Consider the following 26,838-nt stretch of genomic DNA (forward strand, 5'->3'; position numbering starts at 1 on the left):
CAAAGGGTCTGAATACTTATGACCATGTGATTCTTTTTTAATAAATTTGCAAAAATTTCTACATTTCTGTTTTTTTGTTTTTTTTTCAGTCAAGATGGGGTGCAGAGTGTACATTAATGAGGAAAAAAAATGAACTTTTTTGTGTTTAACAAATGGCTGCAATGAAACAGAGTGAAAAATTTAAAGGGGGTCTGAACACTTTCCGTACCCACTGTACGTGCGTGACATTGTGTAAAGCAGCTGATTGTCTTTGCTGAATTTTTTTTTTTTTTTTTTTCATAGCTAGAATTGGTAACTGCTCAGGCGATGCGAGCCGGATTTACTGGTGGCATGGTAGTGGACTATCCCAACAGTACCAAGGCTAAGAAGTAAGTTTTAGTTGACATACATGTTGGTTGCCTCTCGTGCAATTGATATAATTAATATTATCTATTTTGTAGATTTTTCTTGTGCCTGTTTGTCGGTGTATCTGCAGTATTGCCTAAGGTAAGCCCCTTCTGAGAGCACTGTGATACTTATTGTGCATTATTCTAGTAAATGGGTTGTTTACTATATGGACAACCCCTTTGGTAAATATAGTAGCCCCGTCTCCCCTGTAAAATAATGACAGATACTCGCCTCACGTACCGGTTCACATGACATTGGCTACAGTACTCACGTGGCATAACGATCAGTGGTCGCTATTGGGCAGCCGAACACTGACCGCAGGGCAATACATGGCTCCATAATGTCACGTGAACCCCGGCGCCAACATGGCTGGGTATAGAGCACCAAATCTCCTGCATAGATGTGGATTAGTGTGGCTCATGGTTCATTAGTTTTCTCCAGAATTCTGGCATATAACTGTTTGAATTGTTGCTGCTTTTTTTTTTTTTTTTTCCAAAGCTCGTGGTTGTTTGAAAACTTTGTGACTTTTTGGCATTTTTACCCAAATTTTGCCCAGCTTCACCAACTTTTTAGAAAAGTGTGCTAAACTTAGCTGGAGGAGGCGGCCGTCAAAGTTGTGATAATTCACGGCACAGAAAGTGGCGTAAATTAAAGCAGAAACGTACTCCAGACTCTGGCTTTATTATCTGTATTGCGGGGTGTTCAGCAGCTGAAAAACATGCCAAGTTAAAGGAGCGCACCTCTTTATGAGATGGTGAGCTGAAAACGCCAGCGTATGGTCAGCCTTTTTTTTTTTTTTTTTTTCTCGCTGTGAACTACAAAAAACATACACTGCTAACAAGATTCAACTGGATGGTTATTTATATGGATACTGTTGCCTTCTATTGTTGAAAAAGAAGCAAAGCAAAACTGGACGTCTGCATGTTTTTTTTTTTTTTTAAGGGAATCTGTCACCCTTTTTTCGGCTTGTAGCTGCCGGCATCGACATCGGGGGCTTATCTACAGCATTCTGTAATGCTGTAGATAAGCCCCCGATGTAACCTGAAAGATAAGAAAATCACGTTATATTATACTCACCAGAGGGGGCGGTCCGATCCGGCGCCTCCCATCTTCATACGATGACATCCTCTTCTCCCGTCCTGTAATGCCTTCGGCGCAAGCGCACTGCTCTGCCCTGTTGAGGGCAGAGCAGAGTCCTGAAGTGCGCCGGCGTCGGGAGAGGTCCGGTGCCTGCGCACTGCAGAATTCTGCTCTGCCCTCAACAGGGCAGAGAAGTGCGCTTGCGCCGCAGCCATTACAGGACGGGAGAAGAGGATGTCATCGCATGAAGAAGGGAGGCGTCAGACCGGACCGCAACGCCCACCCACCCCGGTGAGTATAATAGAACGTGTTTTTCTTATCTTTCAGGTTACATCGGAGGCTTATCTACCGCATTACAGAATGCTGTAGATAAGCCCCCGATGTCTATGCCAGCAGCTGCAAGCCGAAAAAAGGGTGACAGATTCCCTTTAATGACAACAGAAAATCTCATGCTAGGTTCATGTGGATGTATATTACTGATTTTCAAAAAAAAAACCTGTTGATTTATCTTGATCCCCAAAAAAGAATACAAAGGGTGTAAACATTTTTGTGGTTTGCAGTAAAATATATGCCTCAAATGTGTGGCAAAAACGTGATGGGGACCTACAACTGAGTGACTGCCAGCAATCACCACTAGAGGGCGATAAATGCTCACAGTTTTTACACTGCACTCGATCATAAAGGCAATGTCAGTAGAGGATTTGGAGCTTTTTTTCATCAAATGTGTTTGGATCTGTATCATGTCAAAATGTGATGGTGATAGAAGGTACCCCTTCACCCCCAAGCCTGTTTTCACCTTCCTGACTAAGCCAATTTTTACAAATCTGATCACTGTCACTTTTATGTGGTTATAACTCTGGAACGCTTCAATCGATCCCGGTGATTCTGACAATGTTTTCTCTTGACATATTTTACTTTATGATAGTGGTCAAATTTCTTTTGATATGACTTGTGTTTATTTGTGGAAAAAAAACCCAGAAATTTGGCGAAAATTTTGCAATTTTCAAAATTTAATTTTTATTCCCTTAAATCAGAGAGTCAAATTGCACAAAATAGTTAACAAATAACATTTCCCACCTGTCAACTTTATATCAGTGCAATTTTGGAAACCTAATTTTTTTTTTTGTTAGGAAGTTATAAGGGTTAAAACCTGACCAGCGATTTCTCATTTTTACAACAAAATTTGCAAAACAATTTTTTTTTTTTTCGGGACCACATCACATTTGAAGTCACTTTGAGGGGTCTATATGTCTGAAAATGCCAAAACGTGACACCATTCTAAAAACTGCACCCCTCAAGGTGCTCAAAACTACATTCAAGAAGTTTATAAATCCTTCAAGTGCTTTACAATAATTTTTTGAATGTGGAAGAAAAAAAATAAACATTTACTTTTCTTTCACAAAAAATTTTTCCTTTAGACCTAATTTTTTTTACTGAACAGGAGAAAATGGACCATACATTTTGTTGTGCAATTTCTCCTGACCATGCCGATACCCCATATGTGGGGGAATTCTATGGTTTGGGCAAACGGCAGGGCTCGGAAGAGAAGGAGCGCCATTTCACATTTTGAATGTACAATTTGCTGGACACCATGTCATGTTTGGAGAGCCCTTGATGTTCCTAAACAGTGGAAACCCCCCACACGTGACACCATTTTGGAAACTAGATCCCTCAAGGAATGTATCTAGATGTGTATTGAGCACCTTGAACCCACAGGTGCTTCACAGACGTTTATAACGCTAAGCTGTTAAAATAAAAAGATCGCATTTTTCCCAGATAAATCTTTTTTAGCTCCAAATTTTGCATTTTCATAAGACTAACAAGAGAAATTGCTCCATACAATTTGTTGTGCAATTTCTCCTGAGTGCGCAGATACCCCATATGTGGGGGAAATCTACTGTTCGGGCACACTGCAGGGCTTGGAAGGGAAGGAGCACCATTTGACTTATTGAATGTAAAATATGCTGAAATAATTAGCGGTTGCCATGTCGCATTTGGAGAGCCACTGATGTGCTTAAACAGTGGAAACCCCCCCACAAATGACACCATTTTGGAAACTAGACCCCATTATAACGTTTGTAACGTTAAGCCATGAAAATAAAAAAAAAAAATCACTTTCTTTATCACCTTATTGGGGGACACAGATTACCATGGGTGTATGCTGCTGCTGCTGCTAGGAGGCTGACACTATGCAAAAAACAAGAAAATTGACTCCTCCCCGGCAGTATACACCCACCGACAGATACCAAGTACCTCAGTTTGTGCTTAGTGTCTGTAGGAGGCGGACCGGGATCTCCCCAGATCCGCATCTAACCATTTTCTTTTAGGTTTTGTGTGTGTGTATTAATCTTTTCCCATTTATTTTCCAGATTCTACATCGGGAAACAGGGGGTAAATGTTCACCCTGCTTTCCCATATCATGCGGCTGAGCGAGCAGTGTGGTGTCGCCCACATCGCAACTCTTAGTACCGCAGGCAGGACTTTTTCCATATCACCATTCGGTGCTATGGGCGGACGACAGGTGGCCGGTCCTTGCCAAAACAACTCCTCATCCCTATCCTAGGACAGGGCTGAGAGGAAGACGGTAGTTGCCATCGCTCCCAACAAAAGGACGCCGTCTTCTACGTGACACGGGTAAGAGGACCTTTCCCAGCGGCCTGTCTGCTATGCATGCCCCTGCGGTCATCCTCTTCAGGGACGTCAGGTAAGACCCTAACGATCCCTTTAGCCCCGTATGTCTTCACAAGCAGTGGTTTCAAACTTTGAATTTTCCGCCTCTACTCCCCCACTGCAGCCGCGCGCATCACATTGCAGCCGCGCTCCGGTTATACTAGGATCAGGGAAAGAGGCACACAAGGTCTACTAGGGCACAGGGGGGTCCTTGTAAGCAGCAGTTCAACGCAGGCTCACCTTTTATTATCGGCGCCGCGGGCATCAGTATAAGAGCTCGGAGGGGAGGGAGACATGGTTTCACTTTTGCTTTCAGCGCGCTCCCTCCTCCCTGTTCGGAGCGCTCTCCCCTTTTCTCTGGGCGTGAATTTCCACTCTGGGCGTGCTTTTTCTCGCGCCCATTTCACACCAATCACAGCACTACTTTCTTTTTAAGGACGTCAATCTCCATTTTTACCGCGCCCCTCCTCTGCCATTGCCTAGTCTCGTCACGACGCCAAGTGCCGCCCACCAAGATCACAGCCAGCTTCCTCCTGCAATTTCACTGGCTTCCTGCGCTGCTTGGGGGACACGTAAGGGTCCAGCTCGTCAGAACTTCGGTAGGCTCGGCACTTAATGGAAAAATTGTCTCTCCTCTGCAGCCCTTCTATTTAGTGCAGCCTTTAGTGCAGCCATAGTGCTCAACATACCTATGTTTAACCCTTCAGCGGTGCTATCTTTCAAGCCCACCATTATCCACTACGCTTGTGCACGCTGTAAAAGGAAGTGGGCGTCAGGTCAGTCGTCTCCCCTCTGCCTGTCCTGCAGCCCTTCAGCTATGTCTGCCTCTCAGGAGCACACCGATTCCCGGGATGAGGGCACTTCCCCTCTCCCAGAGTGGGCCGTTGCAATGTTCCAGTCGGTCTCCGATCTGACTAAAGTCTCTCAGTCCCTGGTCCAGGTCCTAGAACGTTAGCCTCAGCTATCTACAGCCACCTGTGCACCGACCGCCTCTCAGGGTGAGTCGTCCGCACCTGACCGCGACCTTCAGAGGGACAGGCCGAGTAGGATTTCTAGGAAGCATGTTCTATCTGACTCGTCTTCCAGCTCGCTAGGCCCGTCGGCTTCTCCCAGGTGTCCTTCTCCATCTTCAGAGGACGACCCTAGGTCTGACGACGATCCCCAATCGGGATCTAGTTCAGAAACAGATAATATATCTAAAACGCGGAATATGGTCGATAGTCTTCTTTCTGCCCTCTTCCAAACCTTGGAAATTAAGCAGGACGAACCTCCTCCTCAGGAATGTTCTGTTCCATTTAAACGAGCGAGGCCTCCATCCCGAACTCTTCCAAACCACAAGGAGTTCAATACTACTCTAACCAAACATTGGGAGCACCCTGAACAACGCTTTTCAGGCCGCAGGTACTTAGATGTCCTGTATTCCTTTGATGTAGATCTGCTCACAAAATGGACCAAAGCCGCCGAGGTGGATCCTCCCGTCTCTCGTATAGCCTCTAAGACGGTTCTATCCCTTCCGGACGCTTAAGGATCCAACAGACAGGCAGATAGACTTAGCCAGAGATTCTATTTTTGAGGCATCCGGCGCCTCTCTGTCCTATTTTCGCTTCCTCCTGGGTGGCAAAAGTCATTTTAGCTTGGGCAAAAACTCTTCGCAGAGGCATCTTAGCGGCAGCTCTCCAGGACGAGCTGACAGATCTAGCAGATCAAATTAATCATGCGGGTAAATACCTCTTAGCCGCCTCCTTGGATGCGGCTGGGTGCGTAGCAAGGGCTAATGGCAACATAGTAGCCGTACGCCGAGTCCTTTGGCTAAAGTCAAGGAATGCAGGTACCACCTCCAAAAAGTCGCTTACCAATCTGCCTTTCCTTGGTTCTTGGCTCTTTGGAGCCAAGCTAGATCAAATAATTTTGGATGCCACTGGTGGTAAGAGCACTTCTCTCCCTCAGTCTCTGCCAAAACGCTTTTTTAACAGAAGGGGTTTCCGGCCATTTGGGCCCTTTTCTGCCTTCTCGTCCACAGAAAAATCTACCCAGCAAGGTTCTCCTCCAAGTGACGGGTCACCCCCACCTGGAAGTTTTTCCAGGGTGGGAGGCAGACTTTCCTTTTTCGCGGACGCTTGGCTGTCTGTTGTCGACGATGCTTGGGTCAGGGAATCATCGCATCCGGATACAAGATCGAATTTGCTCCCAGCCAAACAGGCGTTTTTTCCTGTCTCGACCCCCAAGACAGCGGTCCCACGTTCCAGGATTCTTTCAAGCCGTCTCCTCCCTTCTTTCCGCCGGAGTGATTGTCCCCGTTCCCTCAGACGAACGGTTTTCAGGGTTCTACTCAAATTTTTTCGTAGTCCTGGGAAAAAAAAAAAAAAAGACGGGACCCTTCGACCAATCCTGGGCCTCAAGTTGCTCAATCGCCATGTGAAGATTCTCCACTTCAAAATGGAGTCTCTTCGATCAGTGATAGCTTCAATGGAACCCGGAGAATTCCTCTGCTCTGTGGACATACGGGATGCTTATCTTCACATCCCTGTTTGTTGGCAACATCAGAAATATCTTCGGTTTGCGATTCAGGAAAATCACTATCAATTCACGGCTCTTCCCTTCGGCCTAGCCTCTACTCCCCGTGTTTTCACGAAGGTGATGGTGACAGTCATGGCCATCCTTCGATCCAGGGGGATTCTCATCATCCCTTCTCTGGACGATCTCTTGTTCAAAGGCTTGTCCCGTCAAGACTGTCTCCTGAGTCTTCACATAACCCTGGATACCCTCGGCCGTCTCAGATGGTTAGTCAACAAAGAAAAGTCCATTCTCAGACCCACTCAGGGTCTGACCTTACTAGGCATGGAATTCGACACGAGTCTGGCCCGGGTGTTTCTTCCGAGGGAAAAATTTGCGTCTCTGTCCAAAGAAATTCGAGCTTTCAAACGGCCGAAGCCCATTCCCCTTCGGCTCTGCATGAAAGTTCTGGGGAAGATGGTGGCTTCTATGGAGGCAGTGCCTTTTGCACAGTTTCATCTTCGCCCCCTTCAGCTGTCCCTCCTCTCAGCTTGGGACAAGACGACGACGTCCTTAGACCGCCCCATTCTCCTCCCTCTCAGAGTGAGTCATTCCCTGACTTGGTGGGCAATGCCTACGTCAGTCCTACAGGGGAGGTCCTTCCTCCCGCTCCAGTGGCAAGTCATTACCACCGATGCCAGCCTTCTAGGTTGGGGAGCGGTTTTCCATCAGAGAACGGCCCAAGGACGCTGGATTCCACAGGAAGCTCTGCTCCCTATCAATCTTCTCGAAACCAGAGCAATCTTCCTGGCCCTTCTTCGCTGGCAACCTCTTCTCGTCGGCAAGCCGGTCCGCATTCAGTCGGACAACGCCATGGCTGTGGAGTACATAAACTATCATGGCGGCACGCGCAGCATCCAAGTGATGTCAGAAGTGGCCAAGATACTGCGCTGGGCAGAACAGTACGTTCCAGCAATCTCCGCTGTTCTTATTCCAGGGGTGGAAAACTGGGCAGCCGACTTTCTGAGTCGCCAAAGCCTAGCGTCAGGCGAATGGTCTCTCCATTCCACAGTCTTCAATCAGATATTCCAGCGCTGGGGTTATCCGGATGTCGACCGCATGGCATCTCGGATGAACCACAAGGTTCCGCGTTTCGTAGCCAGGTCCAGGGACCCTCTAGCCGTCACTTGCGACGCCCTAGTTATTCCGTGGTCCCAGGTCCAACTCCCTTATCTGTTTCCACCTCTTGCCTTGATCCCAAGAGTGGTCAAGAAGATAAAATCGGAAGGCGTGCCAGTGTTTCTTGTGGCTCCAGACTGGCCAAGAAGGCCTTGGTATGCGGAACTGGTGAACATGCTCGCGGACGTCCCCTGGAGGCTTCCAGACTGTCCGGATCTTCTCTCGCAAGGCCCCCTTTACCACGAGACTTCTCGGTCTCTGAATTTAACGGCATGGCCGTCGAGGCCACAACCTTAAGAGAATCAGGTTTTTTTCCAACCAGATGTTTCGATGATGGTCAAAGCCAGGAAACCATCCTCCTCCCGCATCTACCATAGGCATTGGAAGGCCTTTTCCCGTTGGTGCGACGATAAGAGTCTTTCCAATGTCCTTTTCCATTCCGTCCATACTGGGTTTCTCCAGCCTGGCTTAGATTCCAGTCTGTCTCTCAGTACCCTCAAGGGCCAGGTTTCCGCTTTGTTTATCCTTTTTCAAAGGAAGCTCGCTTCTTTACCGCAGGTTAAGACATTTCTCCAAGGAGTCGCTCATGTGGCCCCTCCTCATCATTCACCGATAGAACCGTGGGATCTCCATCTCGTTCCGCCATTTGAGCCCATCCAGGACATTCCTTTTGTCTTTTCTTTCATGGAAGGTAACATTTCAGATTGCCATAACATCCATCAGAAGAGTTTCTGAATTAGCAGCCCTGTCATGTCGTTCTCCTTAGCTGGTACTCCATCAGGATAAAGTCGTCCTCAGGCCCGTTCCTTCCTTTCTTCCAAAGGTGGTATCCTCCTTCCACATCAACGAGGATATCGTTCTTCCATCATTTTGTCCTGTTCCTTCTCTCCCTCTTGAGAAGTCACTCCACAAACTGGACGTTGTTAGAGCCTTGCGTGTTTATTTCGCTAGGACTGCTTCACTTCGTCAATCCCATTCATTGCTGGTCATCTCCGGTCACCGGAAAGGGCTTCCAGCATCCAAATCCACGATCGCTTGCTGGATTCGTTGTACTATTCTGGAAGCATACCGTCTTCAGGAAAAACAGCCGCCTCCGGGAGTGAGAACTCGCTCCTCCCAGGCGGTGGCAGCAGTGTGGGTCGTTCGACACCAGGCTTCGGCTCTGCAAATTTGCAGCGCCGCGACCTGGTCGTTCTTGCATACGTTTGCGAGGTACTACAGGGTTCATACCCAGGCTTCGTCTGATGCAGTCGTTGGTAGGAAGGTCCTGCAGGCGGCGGTGGCGCATCGGCCGACCTAAGCCCTTCCTGTTCTTTCGTTCCTTATTGCTGTTCCCGCCCTTGGGACTGCTTTGGAACGTCCCATGGTAATCTGTGTCCCCCAATAAGGCGATAAAGAAAGATGGATTTTTGGTTCTTACCGTAAAATCTTTCTTGGAGCCTTCATTGGGGGACACAGCACCCTCCCTTTCTAAGTTGTACCGTGTTGGGTCCTTGAGTCCCTTGTTGGGTTGGTACATATGTTTATAGTTCCGTGGCTTCTCCTACTGCTTTCTCACCAACTGAGGTACTTGGTATCTGTCGGTGGGTGTATACAGCCGGGGAGGAGTCAATTTTCTTGTTTTTTGCATAGTGTCAGCCTCCTAGCAGCAGCAGCATACACCCATGGTAATCTGTGTCCCCCAATGAAGGCTTCAAGAAAGAGATTTTACGGTAAGAACCAAAAATCCATCTTTTGCGTAGTTATAGTTACATATAGTTACATAGTATTTAAGGTTGAAGGGAGACTTTAAGTCCATCTAGTTCAACCTTTAGCCTAACATGTTGATCCAGAGGAAGGCAAAAAAAACCCCATGTGGCAAAAACTAAGCTCCACAATGGGGTAAAAAATTCCTCCCCGACTCCACATACGGCAATCATACTAGCTCCCTGGATCAATGCCCTATCAAGAAATCTAGTATATATACCCTGTAACATTATACTTTTCAAGAAAGGCGTCCAGGTCCTTCTTGCATTTCAGTAGTGAGTACCACAAAGGAGAAAATGGAATCCAAAGTTTGTTGTACAATTTCTCCTTAGTTCACCGATGCCCCATATGTGGTCAAAAACTACTTTTGCGGCACAGTGCAAAGCTCAGAAGGGAAGTGTCGCCATATTTCAGTGCAGATTTTGCTGCACTTATTTGAGGGTGCCATGTCACATTGGCAGACCCCTGAGGTGTCAGAACAGCAGAACCCCCCCCCCCCCCATAAGTGACCCCATTTTACCAACTAAGCCTCTCAATGAATGCATATAGGGGTGCAGTGATTATATTGACACCACAGGTGTGTCACAGAATTTTATACGATTGGGCAGTGAAGAGAAAATTTACATTTTTACCACCAAGGTTGTGTGTTAGCCTCAGAATCTGTCCCACAATCTCTGCTGAATGTAGTCATACCCCATGTGTGGCTGTACAGTACTACTTTTCCATACGGAGTGACTCAGGAGGAACAGAGCGCTATTTGCCTCCTGGAATGCAGATTTTCATAGACTAGTTTGCGGATTCCATATAAAGAGCCCCTAAGTGCTAGAAAAGCAGAATTCTCCCTGAAGTGACCACATTTTGGAAATTATAACCCTTTTATCTACAGATGTATTGATGATTTCGTCTCCCATTGGTGTTTTCCTGAAACAGGCAGCACTGGATGTTGCTGAGTGAAAATTGCAAACTGCCGTTGTAGTGACCTGTACACTGTAGTGACCAGTACATTATACCCAGCTCATGCTTCTGGAGACATGCATCTGTAAATTCGGTGGGCTCTCTTCTCTACAGAAATGCCAAACATGTGGGCACTGAATGTTGTTTAGGCACACTGGGGATCAGAAGGGACGGGGGGGGGCATTTGGATTTGGGAGCGGAGAATTTGCTGAATTTCTTTTGGGGATTGAGGAGCCATTTAGCTTTTCCAGAGCTTTTGTGCTACCAGTAACGTGGAAGCCCCTTATATTTCCGCTCCCTGCGTGGTGCCCCTCTGTCGCTGTCACTACTGATCGTGGGTGTTGCTGCGGGGTGTCAGCTGTCACCCGCACCCGATCGCCGCGGCACTCAGCGTGAGGCCGCGCGTTCGGTGCGCCGTACTAGTACTGTTTGCGGGAACGCTATTTTGCTATGTAATCTGAGAAAAGCATGATTCCAGTGATGTATAATTTACTAGGCTACTTGTTGTACTTTCAATGTAATCAGTTTTTTCACAGAAGGAGATTAGCACTGCAGAACTAAATGTCTCATTCCATGTAATTTCCTGCTTTGTGTAACCCCCACCATCACCACTGATTGGCAGCTTTGTGCAGAAAGCTGCCAATCAGTGATGCGGGCGGGGATATACAGGGATCAGCATTCAGAGAACTACTAGATCTACACCAGAGAATACAGTGATTTTCTTGAAACCTCACCAAGCAGACCAATAAATACATCGTGGGAAGCAGGCCCTCGTCCTTACATCATGCTGCTCTCAGATTATATAGCAAAAGCCTGCTGACAGATTCCAAATAAGTAAGAAATATGTCTTACCTTGGGCAAATACAACTGAAGTGAATGTTAATGTTTCTCTTTATCATAGGGTCTGGGAGATGGGTCAGCAGAACAGGGATCAAGACATCAGGCATCATTCACCAATGAGAGGTAAAACGTGTGTGTATGTGGCACACATAGACCTTTTTATTTTCACTATTCTATTAAGGGCTTGTAGCAAATAAACTGTTCCCTCAGAAAAGTCCAAGTAAAAATGTAAAAAAGGTGATTTTATATGTAATATACAGTTAGGTCCATATATATTTGGACAGACACAACATTTTTCTAATTTTGGTTCTAGACATTACCACAATGAATTTTAAACAAAACCAGATACAGTTGAAGTTCAGACTTTCAGCTTTCATTTGAGGGTATCCATTGGATGAAGGGTTTAGGAGTTTCAGCTCCTTAACATGTGCCACCCTGTTTTTAAAGGGACCAAAGGTAATTGGATTATTGACTCCAAGGCTATTTGATGGACAGGTGTGGGCAATCCCTTCGTTATGTCTTTCTCAATTAAGCAGATAAAAGGCCTGGAGTTGATTTGAGGTGTGGTGCTTGCATTTGGAAGGTTTTGCTGTGAAGGAAACATGCGGTCAAATGAGCGCTCCATGCAAGTGAAAGAAGCCATCCTTAAGCTGCAAAAACAGAAAAAAAAACATCCGAGAAATGGCTACAACATTAGGAGTGGCAAAATCTACAGTTTGGTACATCCTGAGAAAGAAAGAAAGCACTGGTGAACCCATCAATGCAAAAAGACCTGGGCGCCCACGGAAGACAACAGTGGTGGATGATCGCAGAATAGTCTCCATGGTGAAGAGAAACCCCTTCACAACAGCCAACCAAGTGAACAACACTCTCCAGGAGTAGGCGTATCAATATCCAAATCTACCATAAAGAGAAGACTGCATGAAAGTAAATACAGAGGGTTCACTGCACGGTGCAAGCCACTCATAAGCATCAAGAATCAAAAGGCTAGACTGGATTTTGCTTAAAAAACATCTAAAAAAGCCAGCACAGTTCTGGAAGAACATTCTTTGGACAGATGAAACCAAGATCAACCTCTACCAGAATGATGGAAAGAGAAAAGTATGGCGAAGGCGTGGTACAGCTCATGATCCAAAGCATACCACATCATCTGTAAAACACGGCGGAGGCAGTGTGATGGCTTGGGCATGCATGGCTGCCAGTGGCACTGGGTCACTAGTGTTTATTGATGATGTGACACAGCACAGAAGCAGCCGAATGAATTCTAAGGTATTCAGAGCCATACTGTGTGCTCCGATCCAGCCAAATGCAGCCAAACTGATTGGTCGTCGTTTCATACTACAGATGGACAATGACCCAAAACATAAAGCCAAGGCAACCCAGGAGTTTATTAAAGCAAAGAAGTGGAATATTCTTGAATGGCCAAGTCAGTCACCTGATCTCAACCCAATTGAGCATGCATTTCACTTGTTAAAGACTAAACTTCAGACAGAAAGGCCCACAAACAAACAGCAACTGAAAACCACCGCAGTGAAGGCCTGGCAGAGCATCAAAAAGGAGGAAACACAGCGTCTGGTGATGTCCATGAGTTCAAGACTTCAGGCAGACATTGCCAACAAAGGGTTTTCAACCAAATACTAGAAATGAACATTTTATTTACAATTATTTAATCTGTCCAATTACTTTTGGTCCCTTTAGAAACAGGGTGGCACCTGTTAAGGAGCTGAAACTCCTAAACCCTTCATCCAATTTTAATGTGGATACCCTCAAATGAAAGCTGAAAGTCTGAACTTCAACTGCATCTGAATTGTATTGTTTAAAATTCATTGTAGTAATGTCTAGAAACAAAATTAGAAAAATGTTGTCTCTGTCCAAATATATATGGACCTAACTGTATATGCTGAAAATAATTGTAATGTTCTGAAAGCAATGTATTCCCTTCAAGGGAAACAAAAAAAAAAACACCCTCTTCCACAGCCCTTATTACATGAGGAGCCCTGTGCTATGGCAGGCAATGGTTTCTGATCTGTTGGGTGACCACAATGTAATGGCATGGAGTTGGCACTAAGATGCATGCACACATGAATCTGTCAATTTATCCACTAAGTACCTTCATCTCTTAAGCATATTCTATATGACAGTAATGCAGACTAAATGACTTACCGTCAATGTTTGCATTCGTCTTGGCACTTACATAGTGCTGCTGTATTCTTTTGTTTGCACATTCTGCAGTTATATCCAGGGCTGTTGAGTCGGTAAGCTAAACCTGCGAGATATATATATATATATATATATATATATATATATATATATATATATATATATATATATATATATATATATATATATATATATATATACTATGACTTATCTCAGCTAAGACAAAGCCTAGATCCTCAGGCTACATTCACACCATGGGCGTAGCCAGGATCAAACCTGGGGGGGGGGGGGCAGAACCTCATACTGCACACCTCAGCTGCTGCAGAACCTCATACTGCACACCCCTACACTTGAAAATAAAGCTTGCACCTTAAGGCTACGTGCACACGTTGCAGATTCACCTGCGGGTTTTTCCGCGCGGATCCGCAGGGAAAACCGCAGGTAAAGTGACCTGGGGTTTTCCTGCGGTTTAGCCTTGCGGTTTAGCCTTGCGGTTTCACACCTCTACTATGTTAAAGGTGTGAAACCGCTGCGGAAACCGCCCAAACAATTGACATGCTGCGGTTTTTAAACTGCGGAAAAAAACGCATCGTGAGCACAGCGATTTTGAAAAGCCATAAGGTTACATGGTACTGTACCATGTCTGTGGAACTGCTGCGTTTCCGCAGGGCCAAAACAGCTGCGGAAACGCAGCAGAATCCGCAATGTGTGCACACAGCCTAAGAAGATGTGGTGGTGATGAATGCAGTCTATTTATTCCAACTATCAGTTGATATTGATTTGTTACTGAAGACGAGCAATGCCTGTCCTGGGCGTCCTTTTGGGCAGCTATGAGGTGTACCTGACTGGTGCTAAAAAAAAGGAGCATTAGTCTGTGTGCTATCTGGCTTTCATTCTTTTTGGTACAGATATGATATGGATAAATAGAGCAGATTTCTAATCTGCTTTTGCTGTTGAAAACATAATCTATGAGCTCAAAAACTTTTCAGGTGATGCGGTTTTTTAAAAAGCTGATCTGCTTTTGCAATTGAAAAACGTATCCTCAAAAAACGCAGGAAAAACGCTGTGTGTGAATGTAGCCTTAGATCAGGAATAGAACAGCCATTTATAGGACATTTCATAACTTTCCCAAATTCCTATCAAAAAATATTCAGCACATTCTGCATTGAACTACTGTACCCAATTTATTATATTTTAGGAGTCGGTCCATTTTATACCGACTCCGACTGCACCAAAATGAGCATCCACTCCACGACTCTGACTCCACAGCCCTGGTTATAGCAGCTTGAACCTGTTCACACATGCTTTATTGTGTTTGGAGGTGCTGGATAGTTGTGGGTTTTTTTATTACTTTTATATGGGCAGTGAAGTTAGATACTTCTACAGTGAGGAAGGCACACCATCGTCTATAATCGCCCATGTGTCCTTACTCTCAGTACCATGCAGCCATGTTGCATGATTCTTCCCAATTTACACACATGCACACGTCTATCTATAATTTGACTTTGTGGCAATATTTTTTGCTGAGGATGTTTGAGAAGATCCCTATACCATTATCGGTGCGCGTCTTTCGGAGATCTTAAATGCCCCTTTCTATATCTACTACCTCCTGACTGACCACTGTGAACATGTTAGATTGTCCATCATAAGTAATTACTAAGTACCAATGATATTGATGTGTCTGCCTGTACTTGCTGATAGGGTGTCGAGTCCCCTCACAGCCCCCAGGACAGACAAACAGCAAAAGAGGTTTTGCATCATGCCTGCTCCGAGGTGCCGGCATGTTTTCCTTCCTCTTACATTTATATGATAAAATAAGTTTTTCCTAAATCAAAATCCACTTTATATAACACAGGATGCGATTTAAAAATGTCCGAGGGAAATCGGCGAAGAAAAGCAGAGATTGGATACTGGAGAAAAAGGAACGGCGTAGACGACAGGGAAAGTAAGTGTGTGGGTGAAATGTGTCCGGATCAGTCAGTGAGCGGCTTTATATCTGGAAGAGGTGTCATTACATATGGTGGGCCACAATAAGACACAACAGTCGTACTCGAGGAACTGGGCAAAGCCAATTTCTGGAAGATGTTGGACCCACAATCTGCGTATCCATCACACCAAGCCTTCCCTGATGATTGGAACATGTGGTGTAGCTCTTGTGACATTTTAGTGTGCCAGTACCTGTTGTTTTCAGGGATGCCACACCCAGCTAGGGGATGTGCACACGATAAGTATTTGCAGCAGCAATTTCTAAGTCATTCCTGCATCTCGTTGCAGGAAAATTGCTGCAGGTTTTGTGACAAATCTGCGCAGAAAAATTTGCAACAAAACTACAACGTGTGCACAGGCCCTTAGAAAGGTCTACTCTTTTCCAATTGTGATATACTTCAATGAGTCCAAATGGCCGTCCACAATCATACCCAGTAGCCAATTGCAAAACATAAAGTCCTTCCTTTTTATCTGCTTTTTCTTAACTCTTGTACAGATGAAACCGGTATGAATGTGGGCCATTCCATCACCGACCAATAAATGTAGTCACTCAAACTGCCCTCGTTTACAGATAAGGAAAGATCTGTTCACACTAATGCCCCGGTGTACGTGTACCTCTCTACGGACACTGCAAAGACCTTTACGGCACAGTGTGCAACATATACGACTATGCTGAAACTGCTGCATTGGTTGTACAGTCATATGTTAAAGTTTGGGCACCCCTATTAATGTTAACCTTTTTTCTTTATAACAATTTTGGTTTTTGCAACAGCTATTTCAGTTTCATATATCTAATAACTGATGGACTCAGTTATATTTCTGGATTCAAATGAGGTTTATTGTACTAACAGAAAATGTGCAATCTGCATTTAAACAAAATTTGACCGGTGCAAAAGTATGAGCACCTCAACATAAAAGTGACATTAATATTTCGTAGATCCTCCTTTTGCAAAAATAACAGCCTCTAGTCGCTTCCTGTAGCTATTAATGAGTTCCTGGATGAAGGTATTTGTGACCATTCCTGTTTACAAAACAATTCCAGTTCAGTTAAGTTTGATGGTCGCCGAGCATGGACAGCCCGCTTCAAATCATCCCACAGATGTTCAATGATATTCAGGTCTGGGGACTGGGATGGCCATTCCAGAACATTGTAATTGTTCCTCTGCATGAATGCCTGAGTAGATTTGGAGCGGTGTTTTGGCTCATTGTCTTGCTGAAATATCCATCCCCTGCATAACTTCAACTTCGTCACTGATTCTTGCACATTGTCAATAATCTGCTGATACTGAGTTGAATCCATGTGACCCTCAACTTTAACAAGATTCCCGGTGCCGACATTGGCCACACAGCCCCAAAGCATGATGGAACTTCCACCAAATTTTACTGTGGGTAGCAAGTGTTTTTCTTGGAATGCTGTGTTTTTTAACCTCCATGCATAACGCCTTTTTGTATGACCAAACAACTCAATCTTTGTTTCATCAGTCCACAGGACCGTCTTCCAAATTGTAACTGGCTTATCCAAATGTGCTTTTTCATACCTCAGGCGACTGTGTTTGTGGCGTGCTTGCAGAAACGGCTTCTTTCGCATCACTCTCCCATACAGCTTCTCCTTGTGCAAAGTGCGCTGTGTTGTGGACCGATGCACAGTGACACCATCTGCAGCTAGATGATGCTGCAGGTCTTTGGAGGTGGTCTGTGGATTGTCCTTGACTGTTCTCACCATTCTTCTTCTCTGCCTTTCTGATATTTTTCTTGGCCTGCCACTTCTGGGCTTAACAAGAACTGTACCTGTGTTCTTCCATTTCCTTACTAAGTTCCTCACAGTGGAAACTGACAGGTTAAATCTCTGAGACAACTTTTTGTATCCTTCCCCTGAAAAGCTATGTTGAATAATCTTTGTTTTCAGATCATTTGAGAGTTGTTTTGAGGAGCTTGCAAGTGGCCACCTTAAATACCTTTTCTCATGATATGATACACCTGGCTATGAAGTTCAAAGCTCAATGAGGTTACAAAACCAATTTAGTGCTTCAGGAAGTCAGTAAAAAGTAGTTAGGAGTGTTCAAATCAAGAAAGTGATAAGGGTGCCCATACTTTTGCACCGGTCAAATTTTGTTTAAATGCAGATTGCACATTTTCTGTTAGTACAATAAACCTCATTTGAATCCAGAAATATAACTGAGTCCATCAGTTATTAGATATATGAAACTGAAATAGCTGTTGCAAAAACCAAAATTGTTGTAAAGAAAAAAGATTAACATTAATAGGGGTGCCCAAACTTTAACATATGACTGTACCTAGAAGAAATACATATCACTGAAATATTTCAGTTGCAAATTTTTATTCATTACATAGTGGAATGCATTGAGAACAATAAAGCATAGAAATGTTCAATGTAAATAAAAATTAATATCCCATGGAGGTCTGGCTTTGGAAGGATACTGAAAATCAAAGTGGAAAATCAAATTACAGGCTGATCCAATTTCAGTAGAAATGCTTGAAGACAAGGAAATGATGCTCATTGCTCAGTAGTGTGTGTGTGTGTGTGTGTGTGTGTGTGTGTGTGTGTGTGTGTGTGTGTGTGTGTGTGTGTGTGTGTGTGTGTGTGTGTGTGGCCTCCACGTGCCTGTATGACCTCCCTACAATGCCTGGGCATGCTCCTGATGAGGCGGCGGATGGTCTCCTGAGGGATCTCCTCCCAGACCTGGACTAAAGCATCCGCAAACTCCTGGAAAGTCTGGGGTGCAACATGACGTTGGTGGATGGAACGATACATGATGTCCCAGATGAGCTCAATCGGATTCAGGTCTGGGAAACGGCGGACCAGTCCTTAGCTTCAATGCCTTAATCTTGCAGAAACTGCTGACACACTCCAGCCACATGAGGTCTGGCATTGTCCTGCATTAGAAGGAACCCAGGGCCAACCGCACCAGCATATGGTCTCACAAGGGGTCTGAGGATCTCATCTCGGTACCTAATGGCAGTCAGGCTACCTCTGGCATTTGCCACCCCACACCATTACTGACCCACTGCCAAACCGGTCATGCTGAAGGATGTTGCAGGCAGCAGATCGCTCTCCACGGCGCCTCCAGACTGCCCCGTCTGTCACATGTGCTTAGTGTGAACCTGCTTTCATCTGTGAAGAGCACAGGGCGCCAGTGGCGAATTTGCCAATGCTGGTGTTCTGTGGCAAATGCCAAGTGTCCTGCACGGTGTTGGGCTGTGAGCACAACCCCATCTGTGGACGCCGGGCACTCAGACCATCTGGTAGTGCTCCTCCTGTTCCTCCTTGCACAAAGGCTGAGGTAGCAGTCCTGCTGCTGGGTTGTTGCCCTCCTACGGCCCCCTTCACATCTCCTGGTGTACTGGACTGTCTTCTGGTAGTGCCTCTGGACACTACGCTGACAGACACCGCAAACCTTCTTTGCTTTGATTACTGCTTTGCATACTCTTGGCATTCTCTTGATGACCTTCAAGAGTTAGTCACCGGAAATGGCTTTCACTTCACTGGTGTGCCCCATCAGGTTTAATAAGTGGGATTTCTTACCTTATAAATGGGGTTGGGACCATCAGTTGTGTTGTGCAGAAGTCTGGTGGATACACAGCTGATAGTCCTACTGAATAGACTGCTAGCTGCTTTTTTCTTGCCATAATACAAATTCTAAGTAAGGCAAAACGAGTGGCCATTACTTTAAGAAATGAAGGTCAGTCAGTCCGAAAAATTGGGAAAACTTTAAAAGTGTCCCCAAGTGCAGTGGAAAAAACCAAGCGCTACAAGAAACTTGCTCACATGAGGACCAGCCCAGGAAAGGAAGACCAAGAGTCACCTCTGCTGCGGAGGATAAGTTCATCCGAGTCACCAGCCTCAGAAATCGCAGGTCAACAGCAGCTCAGATTAGAGACCAGGTCAATGCCACACAGAGTTCTAGCAGCAGACACATCTCTACAACAACTGTTAAGAGGAGAGTTTGTGCAGCAGGCCTTCATGGCAAAATAGCTGCTAGGAAACCACTGCTAAGGACAGGCAGCAAGCAGAAGAGACTTGTTTGGGCTAAAGAACACAAGGAATGGACATTAGACCAGTGGAAATCTGTGCTTTGGTCTGAGGAGTCCAAATTTGAGATCTTTGGTTCCAACCACCGTGTCTTTGTGCGACGCAGAAAAGGTGAACGGATGGACTCTACATGCCTGGTTCCCACTGTGAAGCATGGAGGAGGTGGTGTGGGGGTGCTTTGCTGGTGACACTGTTGGGGATTTATTCAAAATTGAAGGCATTCTGAACCAGCATGGCTACCACAGCATCTTGCAGCGGCATGCTATTCCATCCAGTTTGCGTTTAGTTGGACCATCATTTATTTTTCAACAGGACAATGACCCCAAACACACCTCCAGGCTGTGTAAGGGCTATTTGACCAAGAAGGAGAGTGATGGGGTGCTACGCCAGATGACCTGGCCTCCACAGTCACCAGACCTGAACCCAATCGAGATGGTTTGGGGTGAGCTGGACTGCAGAGTGAAGGCAAAAGGGCCAACAAGTGCTAAGCGTCTCTGGGAACTCCTTCAAGACTTTTGGAAGACCATTTCCAGTGACTACCTCTTGAAGCTCATCAAGAGAATGCCAAGAGTGTGCAAAGCAGTAATCAAAGCAAAAGGTGGCTACTTTGAAGAACCTAGACTATTAGACATATTTTCAGTTTTTTCACACTTTTTTGTTAACTATATAATTCCACGTGTTAATTCATAGTTTTGATGCCTTCAGAGTGAATCTACAATTTTCATAGTCATGAAAATAACGAAAACTCTTTGAATGAGCTGGTGTGCCAAAATTTTTGGTCTGTACTGTATGTGTGTGTATGTATGTGTGTATATATATATATATATATATATATATATATATATATATATATATATATATATATATATATATATATTATAATAATTTTATTTTTTTTTCTTTTGGAAGGGGCACCAGCTGGAGGCTTTGTACATTATGAATTATTGGCTGCTGCAATTTTTTTTTTTTTTAACTGGTGTTTTTTTTTTTTTTTTTTCTTCTTTGTCCATGCAGGCAAGTTCGGGCAGACACAAAGTTCACAGGACGCAAGAGAAGACCTCAATTTTAGATTCAGCACAAACTTTTCTTTTTTTTTTTTTTTTTCCCCTGTGGGAGACTTTGCAGTGCGCTGGATGCAATAGTATCTGATGGTGTGTTTCCTTATTATGTGGAGCTGGAGCGCCTCCAGCATTGTGGAAGCCAGACCCTGCCGCACGTGCTATGCTGACTGGAGCTAATACGGTTTTGGATACTTTTCTACAAATCACCTTATGCCAAGATAAAACTATAGACAACTTCTGTAATAAGCTTTTTACTCTTAATTGTATCACAATATAGGCCACTTTTATGGTGTCACTTACTGGTAGCTTTTTGTTACTCTAGGGATTGGACTCATCTCCACGTAGCACCATTAAAAGCTTCTTGTGTGGAAGCTCTCAAATTTTAAAGGGCTTTCTGAGAAATAATCCATAATGTCTGCTGTCATGTATTATAGGCTGCATCCTGTCTTACGCATGCAGGAGGACGAGTTTCAGCGTGAAGAATTGCTGCTTTATACATATGTGAGTTATATTTAGGCTTAGTTGCTGCCTGAAATAGGTGATGGTGGCCGACTTGGATTACTACTCAGAAAACTCCTTTAATGTCTAGGCAACATCAGTGAATTTCATTCCATGTATGAGTATTAGCAAGTAGGGGATACTTGGGCCAAAGTCACACACCTGTGTCTCACGGTCTGAGTACTGACCACAGGTCCCCTTGATCTGAACTCAACAGCATCCTATATACTTAGCGACTGTTGAGTTTGAATCAGGACATTTGTGGCTCTTCTGTGAATATTGGTTCATAATTTGATTGCAAAACTCAGATGTGTAAATCTGGCTTTAAACCTGCTGCTGTTTCTCCCGACCTTTTTATTCACCTGCATGCTCACCTCAGGTCTTTTAACTGTCTCTCCATTCTGAGTATTGCAGTTCAGCTAACATGGTCCCCACATCAGACTCCAAGCCATGCTGTGTAATAATCCCCACTCTCTACATCGGATCGCAGGTCCGAAAGGCTCATCTTTCCATATATTACAATTTTTGCAGATTGAAAAAGTTCATGTTCTTCACCAGAATGTCAAAGGGGTTTGGACAAATAAAAGTGGAATTGGACAACACCTTAAAGCAGAGCAGTCAGCCCAACAACCATCTGTATGTCCCATTCCTCTGGGACATGTATGACTATGGGCAGTGACCTTCCCCATGTCCCTACATAATGTGGATCAGGGCACGTGTGATTCTGATGAGGGAGATAGGAAAACCTTTTCTACCTCGTTCAGGTAGCGTAAGCTTAGACTAAACAGAGTATTATAACATTGGCTATGGACTGAGCATCCTATTTACCTGGCTGAGAAATGTAACGTATTATGTTTTATTCCTAAAGGAGCCTCCAAAGTCACTCAATAAATATATTTATTTTACAAGACTCTTTTTAACTGATTAGTAATGACAGTGAGGGAAGCATCCATTCCATTATATTGCTCTGTGTGTGCTTATATTTGTCCACTAAGGGGACATGATTTACTTATGTGGAAATTGTCAACTTGAAAAAAAAATGAAAATGAGGTTTGTTTGTTTGTTTTTTTTTGGGGGGGGGGGGCGTTTTTGTTATATTTATGGAAAAGAAAACCTATGCACAAAAAATGAAATATTTTAATTTTCACTTTGGCCACGTGTGCATTCATAATAAATAAACCCCCATGTACATCTGATAAAGGGCAACTAAACATCTGGCGACCTAAAGATCTGTTGGTTGGAAGGCAATCGTTCAATCCTTCTGTTTGGGGGAGTGGTTGAGATTATTCTGGCAGTGGCTCCCTCCGGGGGAACACAGGAATGCTCCGGTGTATGGAGGAGTTGGGAGAGATGGATGACCGTTACACGGCAGTTTTCTAATGTGTATCGGCAGATTTTCCCCTGCGCTGTGCAGACTAAGGTGTGATAACAGAATTGCCAGTGGGCAGAGGGGCACAGCGATGGGTGGCAGCTCTATTCTGGCATTGCCCAGACAGTACAGCTGAGGTATGTTTTTTTTTTTTTTTTTTCTTTTTTGTAAACGTATGCAATTTTGAAAAATGGCATTTTTCTATGTTCGCAGTTGTAAGCTGAAAAGACACAGACTCTCTCGTTCAGTAGTAGGTCACCAGTTTGTAAACCTGGAAGTTACAGTTGAAGCCTGACGTTTCCATACACTATATAAAAGACACATATGCATGTTTTTATCAGTATCTGACATGAAATCGGAATAAACTTTTCCCATTTTAGGTCAATTAGGATTATCATAATTATTTGCCAAATGCCAGAATAATGAGAGAGAATGTTTTAAGGCAGCGCAAGCGCCAAAAATCATGATTTGCGCCAGTGCATCTTCCCGTGTAAACAAGACTTGCTGTCGAAAATCAAGGCAGCGAATGCATGCTGAGTGATCTATTACAGCTCACTCAGTGCGCATCGGTTTCTTTAGTCTGCCTGTGTAAACGACCACTAATTGGTAAAGGATTAGGGCCCCGTTACACGTATCAATGTCCCTGCGATCCCACCAACGATCCGACGTGGATGGGATTGCTGGGACATAATTAGCTGATCGCTGGTTAGCTGTCACATAGACAGACAGACTCAGCAGTGGTCAGGACCAGCGAGCAAGCTGGTTTCCAAGGTAAACAGAGGGTAATGAAGAGCCGCGCGGCTCTTAGATACCCGCTGTTTACATTGGAAACCAGCGTGCAACGTCGCTGATTGTTGCTCTCCCGCTGCCTCACGCAGCAATGCCCGCTGGCTAACGGGAGACCAATGATCAAAAAACGGCCCAGGATGATGGAGCGCGATCAGCAATACCCGGCAGGAGGGCCGGTTGCTGATCCATGTCACACACAGCGATATCACTGGCGAGATCGCTGTTGCGTCACAAAATCAGCGATCTCGCTGGCGAGATCGCTGTGTGACGGGGCCTTTAATGATCGGTGGTTGTGTTGCGCTGCCGTTCAGTCTGTGTAAACGAACCATAAGAAGCACAGTTGTGAATAAACCATTTACGACTAAACAATAGCAAGCACAGACATAAATAAATCATTCGTCCTGCAAGTTTTGTTAATGGGACAGTTGACCTGTGGGAAATCCAGGACACATGGTTATATTACTCCAATGAATGTGTTAACATCTGTGCTAATATCCTACTTATCTTGATCACAATTCTCGGCTCTCAAAAACATGCAGTCTTCACTTGGGCCAAGTGTGATAAATGCCTGTAAGTGCCAGATGAACCTGGAGTAACAGTAGGGCGCATTCAGACGGCCATATAAATCGATCCAAGATCAGATCACACTGCACTGACTGGCCGTGGCTCTCCCAACATAAACTTGACAGTTTCATATATTCCTATATAGTTGGGAAAACCGCAGCCATTACGTCCATTGTGGTCCGATCTAGGATCGATCTATACGGATGTCTGAACGTGTCCTGACAATGTTTTAGGGTTCATCTGGATGGACTTCGGAAGTTCCAACTGGTGGGGATATAAGTACCTAGAATGGACTTTACAATTTTTACAGCATTAGAAGACAGACAAGTTTTTATTCTCACCGCCTTTCATGTACATGAGACCAGTAAATCAGTTCTATGAAAAGAGAATAACAAGTTTGCCAGAAAACTGGTGTTACATAAATATCATACTAATTTGAATTTTGATGTGATTGTGCTGAAAGATAGAGAAAACGAAGCAACAACTAATTTTAGAGAGTTTTTGTTAGAGAACCAGATGGTGCACACAGGGATAAAAGCACCTCTATCAAGTTTGAAACAAAGATCAAAAACCCCAGCTTCTACAGTGGCTTGCAAAGGTATTCACCCCCTTGGCATTTTTGCTGTCTCACAACCTGGAATTTCCGCTTCATTTTGGGGAGTCTGCGTCAGTTCATGTAAAGAACATGCCTACAACTGTGAACACTTGTTTTTCTTGTGAAGCAAACAACAAATAGGACATAATAACTGAAAGCTTCAGTGTCCATAACTATTCTTCCCCTTTAAAGTCAGTGCTTTGTAGAATCTCCTTTTGTGGCAATTACAGCTGCAAGTCCCTTTGAATAAATCTCAGCTTGACACATCTTGTTACTGTGATTTTTGCTCATTCCTCAAGGACAAGCTGCTCCATCTCATTCAAGTCCGATGGTTTCCTCAGGTGCACCGCAATCTTCAAGTCTGACCACAGATTCTCAATTGGATTAAAGTCTGGGCTTTGACTAAGCCACTCCAAAACAGTTACACATTTTTTGGTCAAGAATATCCCTGTATTTCGAACCATTCATCTTCCCCTCGACTCAGATCATTTTCCCTATCCCTGCTGTCGAAAAACATCCCCACGGCATGATTTTGCCACCACCATGTTTCACTGTGGGGATTGAGTTCTTGGGGTGATGAGCTGTGTTGGTTTGGCGCCAGACATAGCGTTTGCCTTGGTGACCAAAAAGTTCAATTTGGGTCTCAACTGACTACAACACCTTCCTCCATACTTTTGGGTAGTCTCCCACATGTCTTTTGGCAAACTCAAAACAAGTCTTACAATTTTTGTGTGTAAGTAATGGCTTTTTTCTGCCCACCCTTCCATAAAGGCCGCCTCTATGGAGTGTACGGCTTTTTGTGGTTGTATGGACAGATACTCAAGTCTTTGCTTGGGATCTCTGAAGCTCCTTCACGTTTTACCTTTGGTCTCTGTGCTGCCTCTCTGATTAATGCCCGCCTTGACTGGGCTGAAAGTTTTGGTGGGGGCCCTCTCCTGGTAAGTTTGTTGTGGTGTTCTTTCCTTTTAATGATAATGGATTTGATGGTGCTCCGGGGGATCATCAGAGATTGGGATTTTTTTTCTTTATTATAACCCAACCCTGACCTGTACTTCTCAAAACTTTATCCTTGACTTGTTTGGAGATTTTCTTGGTCTTCATGGTGGTGTTTAGTTAGTGATGCCTCTTGATTAACATCTTTGCGAGCAATGACTGACAGCATGTGATGAATGGGTTGTCAGTTCCCGCCTCATGACGTGCTATGTCTGTCGTGGTTTCACCCCTTAAGGACTGATCCATGTTGCAGGTTAATTACCGGGCTTCATTTTTTTAAATCTGAACAGTATCACTTTATGAGGTGATAACTCTGGAACGCTTCAACGGATCCCAGTAATTTTGAGTTTGCTTTTTCGTGACATATTGTACTTCATGATAGTGGTAAAATTTGTCCAATATGGCATGCATTTATTTGTGAAAATATCTGAAACATGGCAAAAGTTTTTAAAATTTTCAAACTTTATTCTTTGGCGCCTAAACTAGAGAGTTATGGCACACAATAGTTATTAAATAACATTTCCCACATGTCTACTTTACATCAACAGAATTTTTTTGTTAGGAAGTTAGAAGGGTTAAAAGACTTCTTCTCATTTTTCCAACAAAACTTATACAACCATTTTTTTTAGGGACCAAATCACACAAACTACAGTAAAGAAGTTTATTAACCCTTCAGGTGCTTCACAGGAATTAATGCAGTATGGATTTTTTTTTATTTTCACAAGCGTAACAAAAGAAATTGAAACACAAAATTTGTCATGCAATTTCTGCTAAGTATGCCGATTTCCCATATGTGTGGGAAAACTACTGTCTGGGTGCATGACAGGGCTCGGAAGGGAAGGAGCATTGTTTGACTTTTTTAATGCAAAAATGTTTGGAATCTAGAGCGGACGCCATGTTGCGTTTGGAGAGCCCCTGATGTGCCTAAACAGTGGAAACCCCCAACAAGTGACCCCATTTTGGAAACTAGACCCCTCAAGGAATGTATCCAGGTGTGGTGAGAACCTTTAACCACTGTGCTTAATAGATGTTTATAAGAAGCTTATAACATAGAGCCGTGAAAATAAAAAAAAATCTAATTTTTCCCACAAAAATTGTTTTAGCCCATTTTTTTTTTCCACAAGGGTAACAGGTGCAAATGCACCGTCCAATTTCTTGCGAGTGTGCCGATACCATACAGTATGTGGTCCAAAAATACTTTTGAGTATATATTGGAGTTCTGATTTTGCTGGAATACTTTGAGGCTACCATGTCACATTGGCAGAGCGCCCCCCCCCCCCATAAGTAAACTCATTTTACAAACTACACCTCAATGAATTCATCGAGGGGGTGCTTTGAGCATGTTGACACCACATGTGCCTCACAGAAGTTTATACTATTGGGTGATGAAGAAAGGATGACTACATTTTTAACCCTAAAATGT

At 44.3% G+C, this 26,838-nt stretch overlaps 1 protein-coding gene across 1 annotated transcript in view; it reads left to right on the forward strand.

Moving 5' to 3' along the window:
- The window catches only part of BUD23 (BUD23 rRNA methyltransferase and ribosome maturation factor), a 34,541-nt gene extending 12,526 nt beyond the window's left edge, over window positions 1–22,015 (forward strand). The window contains exons 8-12 of the mRNA XM_073565758.1: window positions 283–368; window positions 441–486; window positions 11,411–11,472; window positions 15,365–15,454; window positions 20,561–22,015. Coding sequence (XP_073421859.1) covers window positions 283–368; window positions 441–486; window positions 11,411–11,472; window positions 15,365–15,454; window positions 20,561–20,615 — 339 coding nt within the window. The 3' untranslated portion in view covers window positions 20,616–22,015. The remainder of the gene's footprint in view (window positions 1–282; window positions 369–440; window positions 487–11,410; window positions 11,473–15,364; window positions 15,455–20,560) is intronic.
- The last annotated feature ends 4,823 nt before the right edge of the window (window positions 22,016–26,838 follow it).

This window comes from Dendrobates tinctorius, unplaced genomic scaffold (genome assembly GCF_039654945.1).
Source record: "Dendrobates tinctorius isolate UK_male_01 unplaced genomic scaffold, ASM3965494v1 ptg000016l, whole genome shotgun sequence".
Taxonomy (NCBI): Eukaryota; Metazoa; Chordata; class Amphibia; order Anura; family Dendrobatidae; genus Dendrobates; species Dendrobates tinctorius.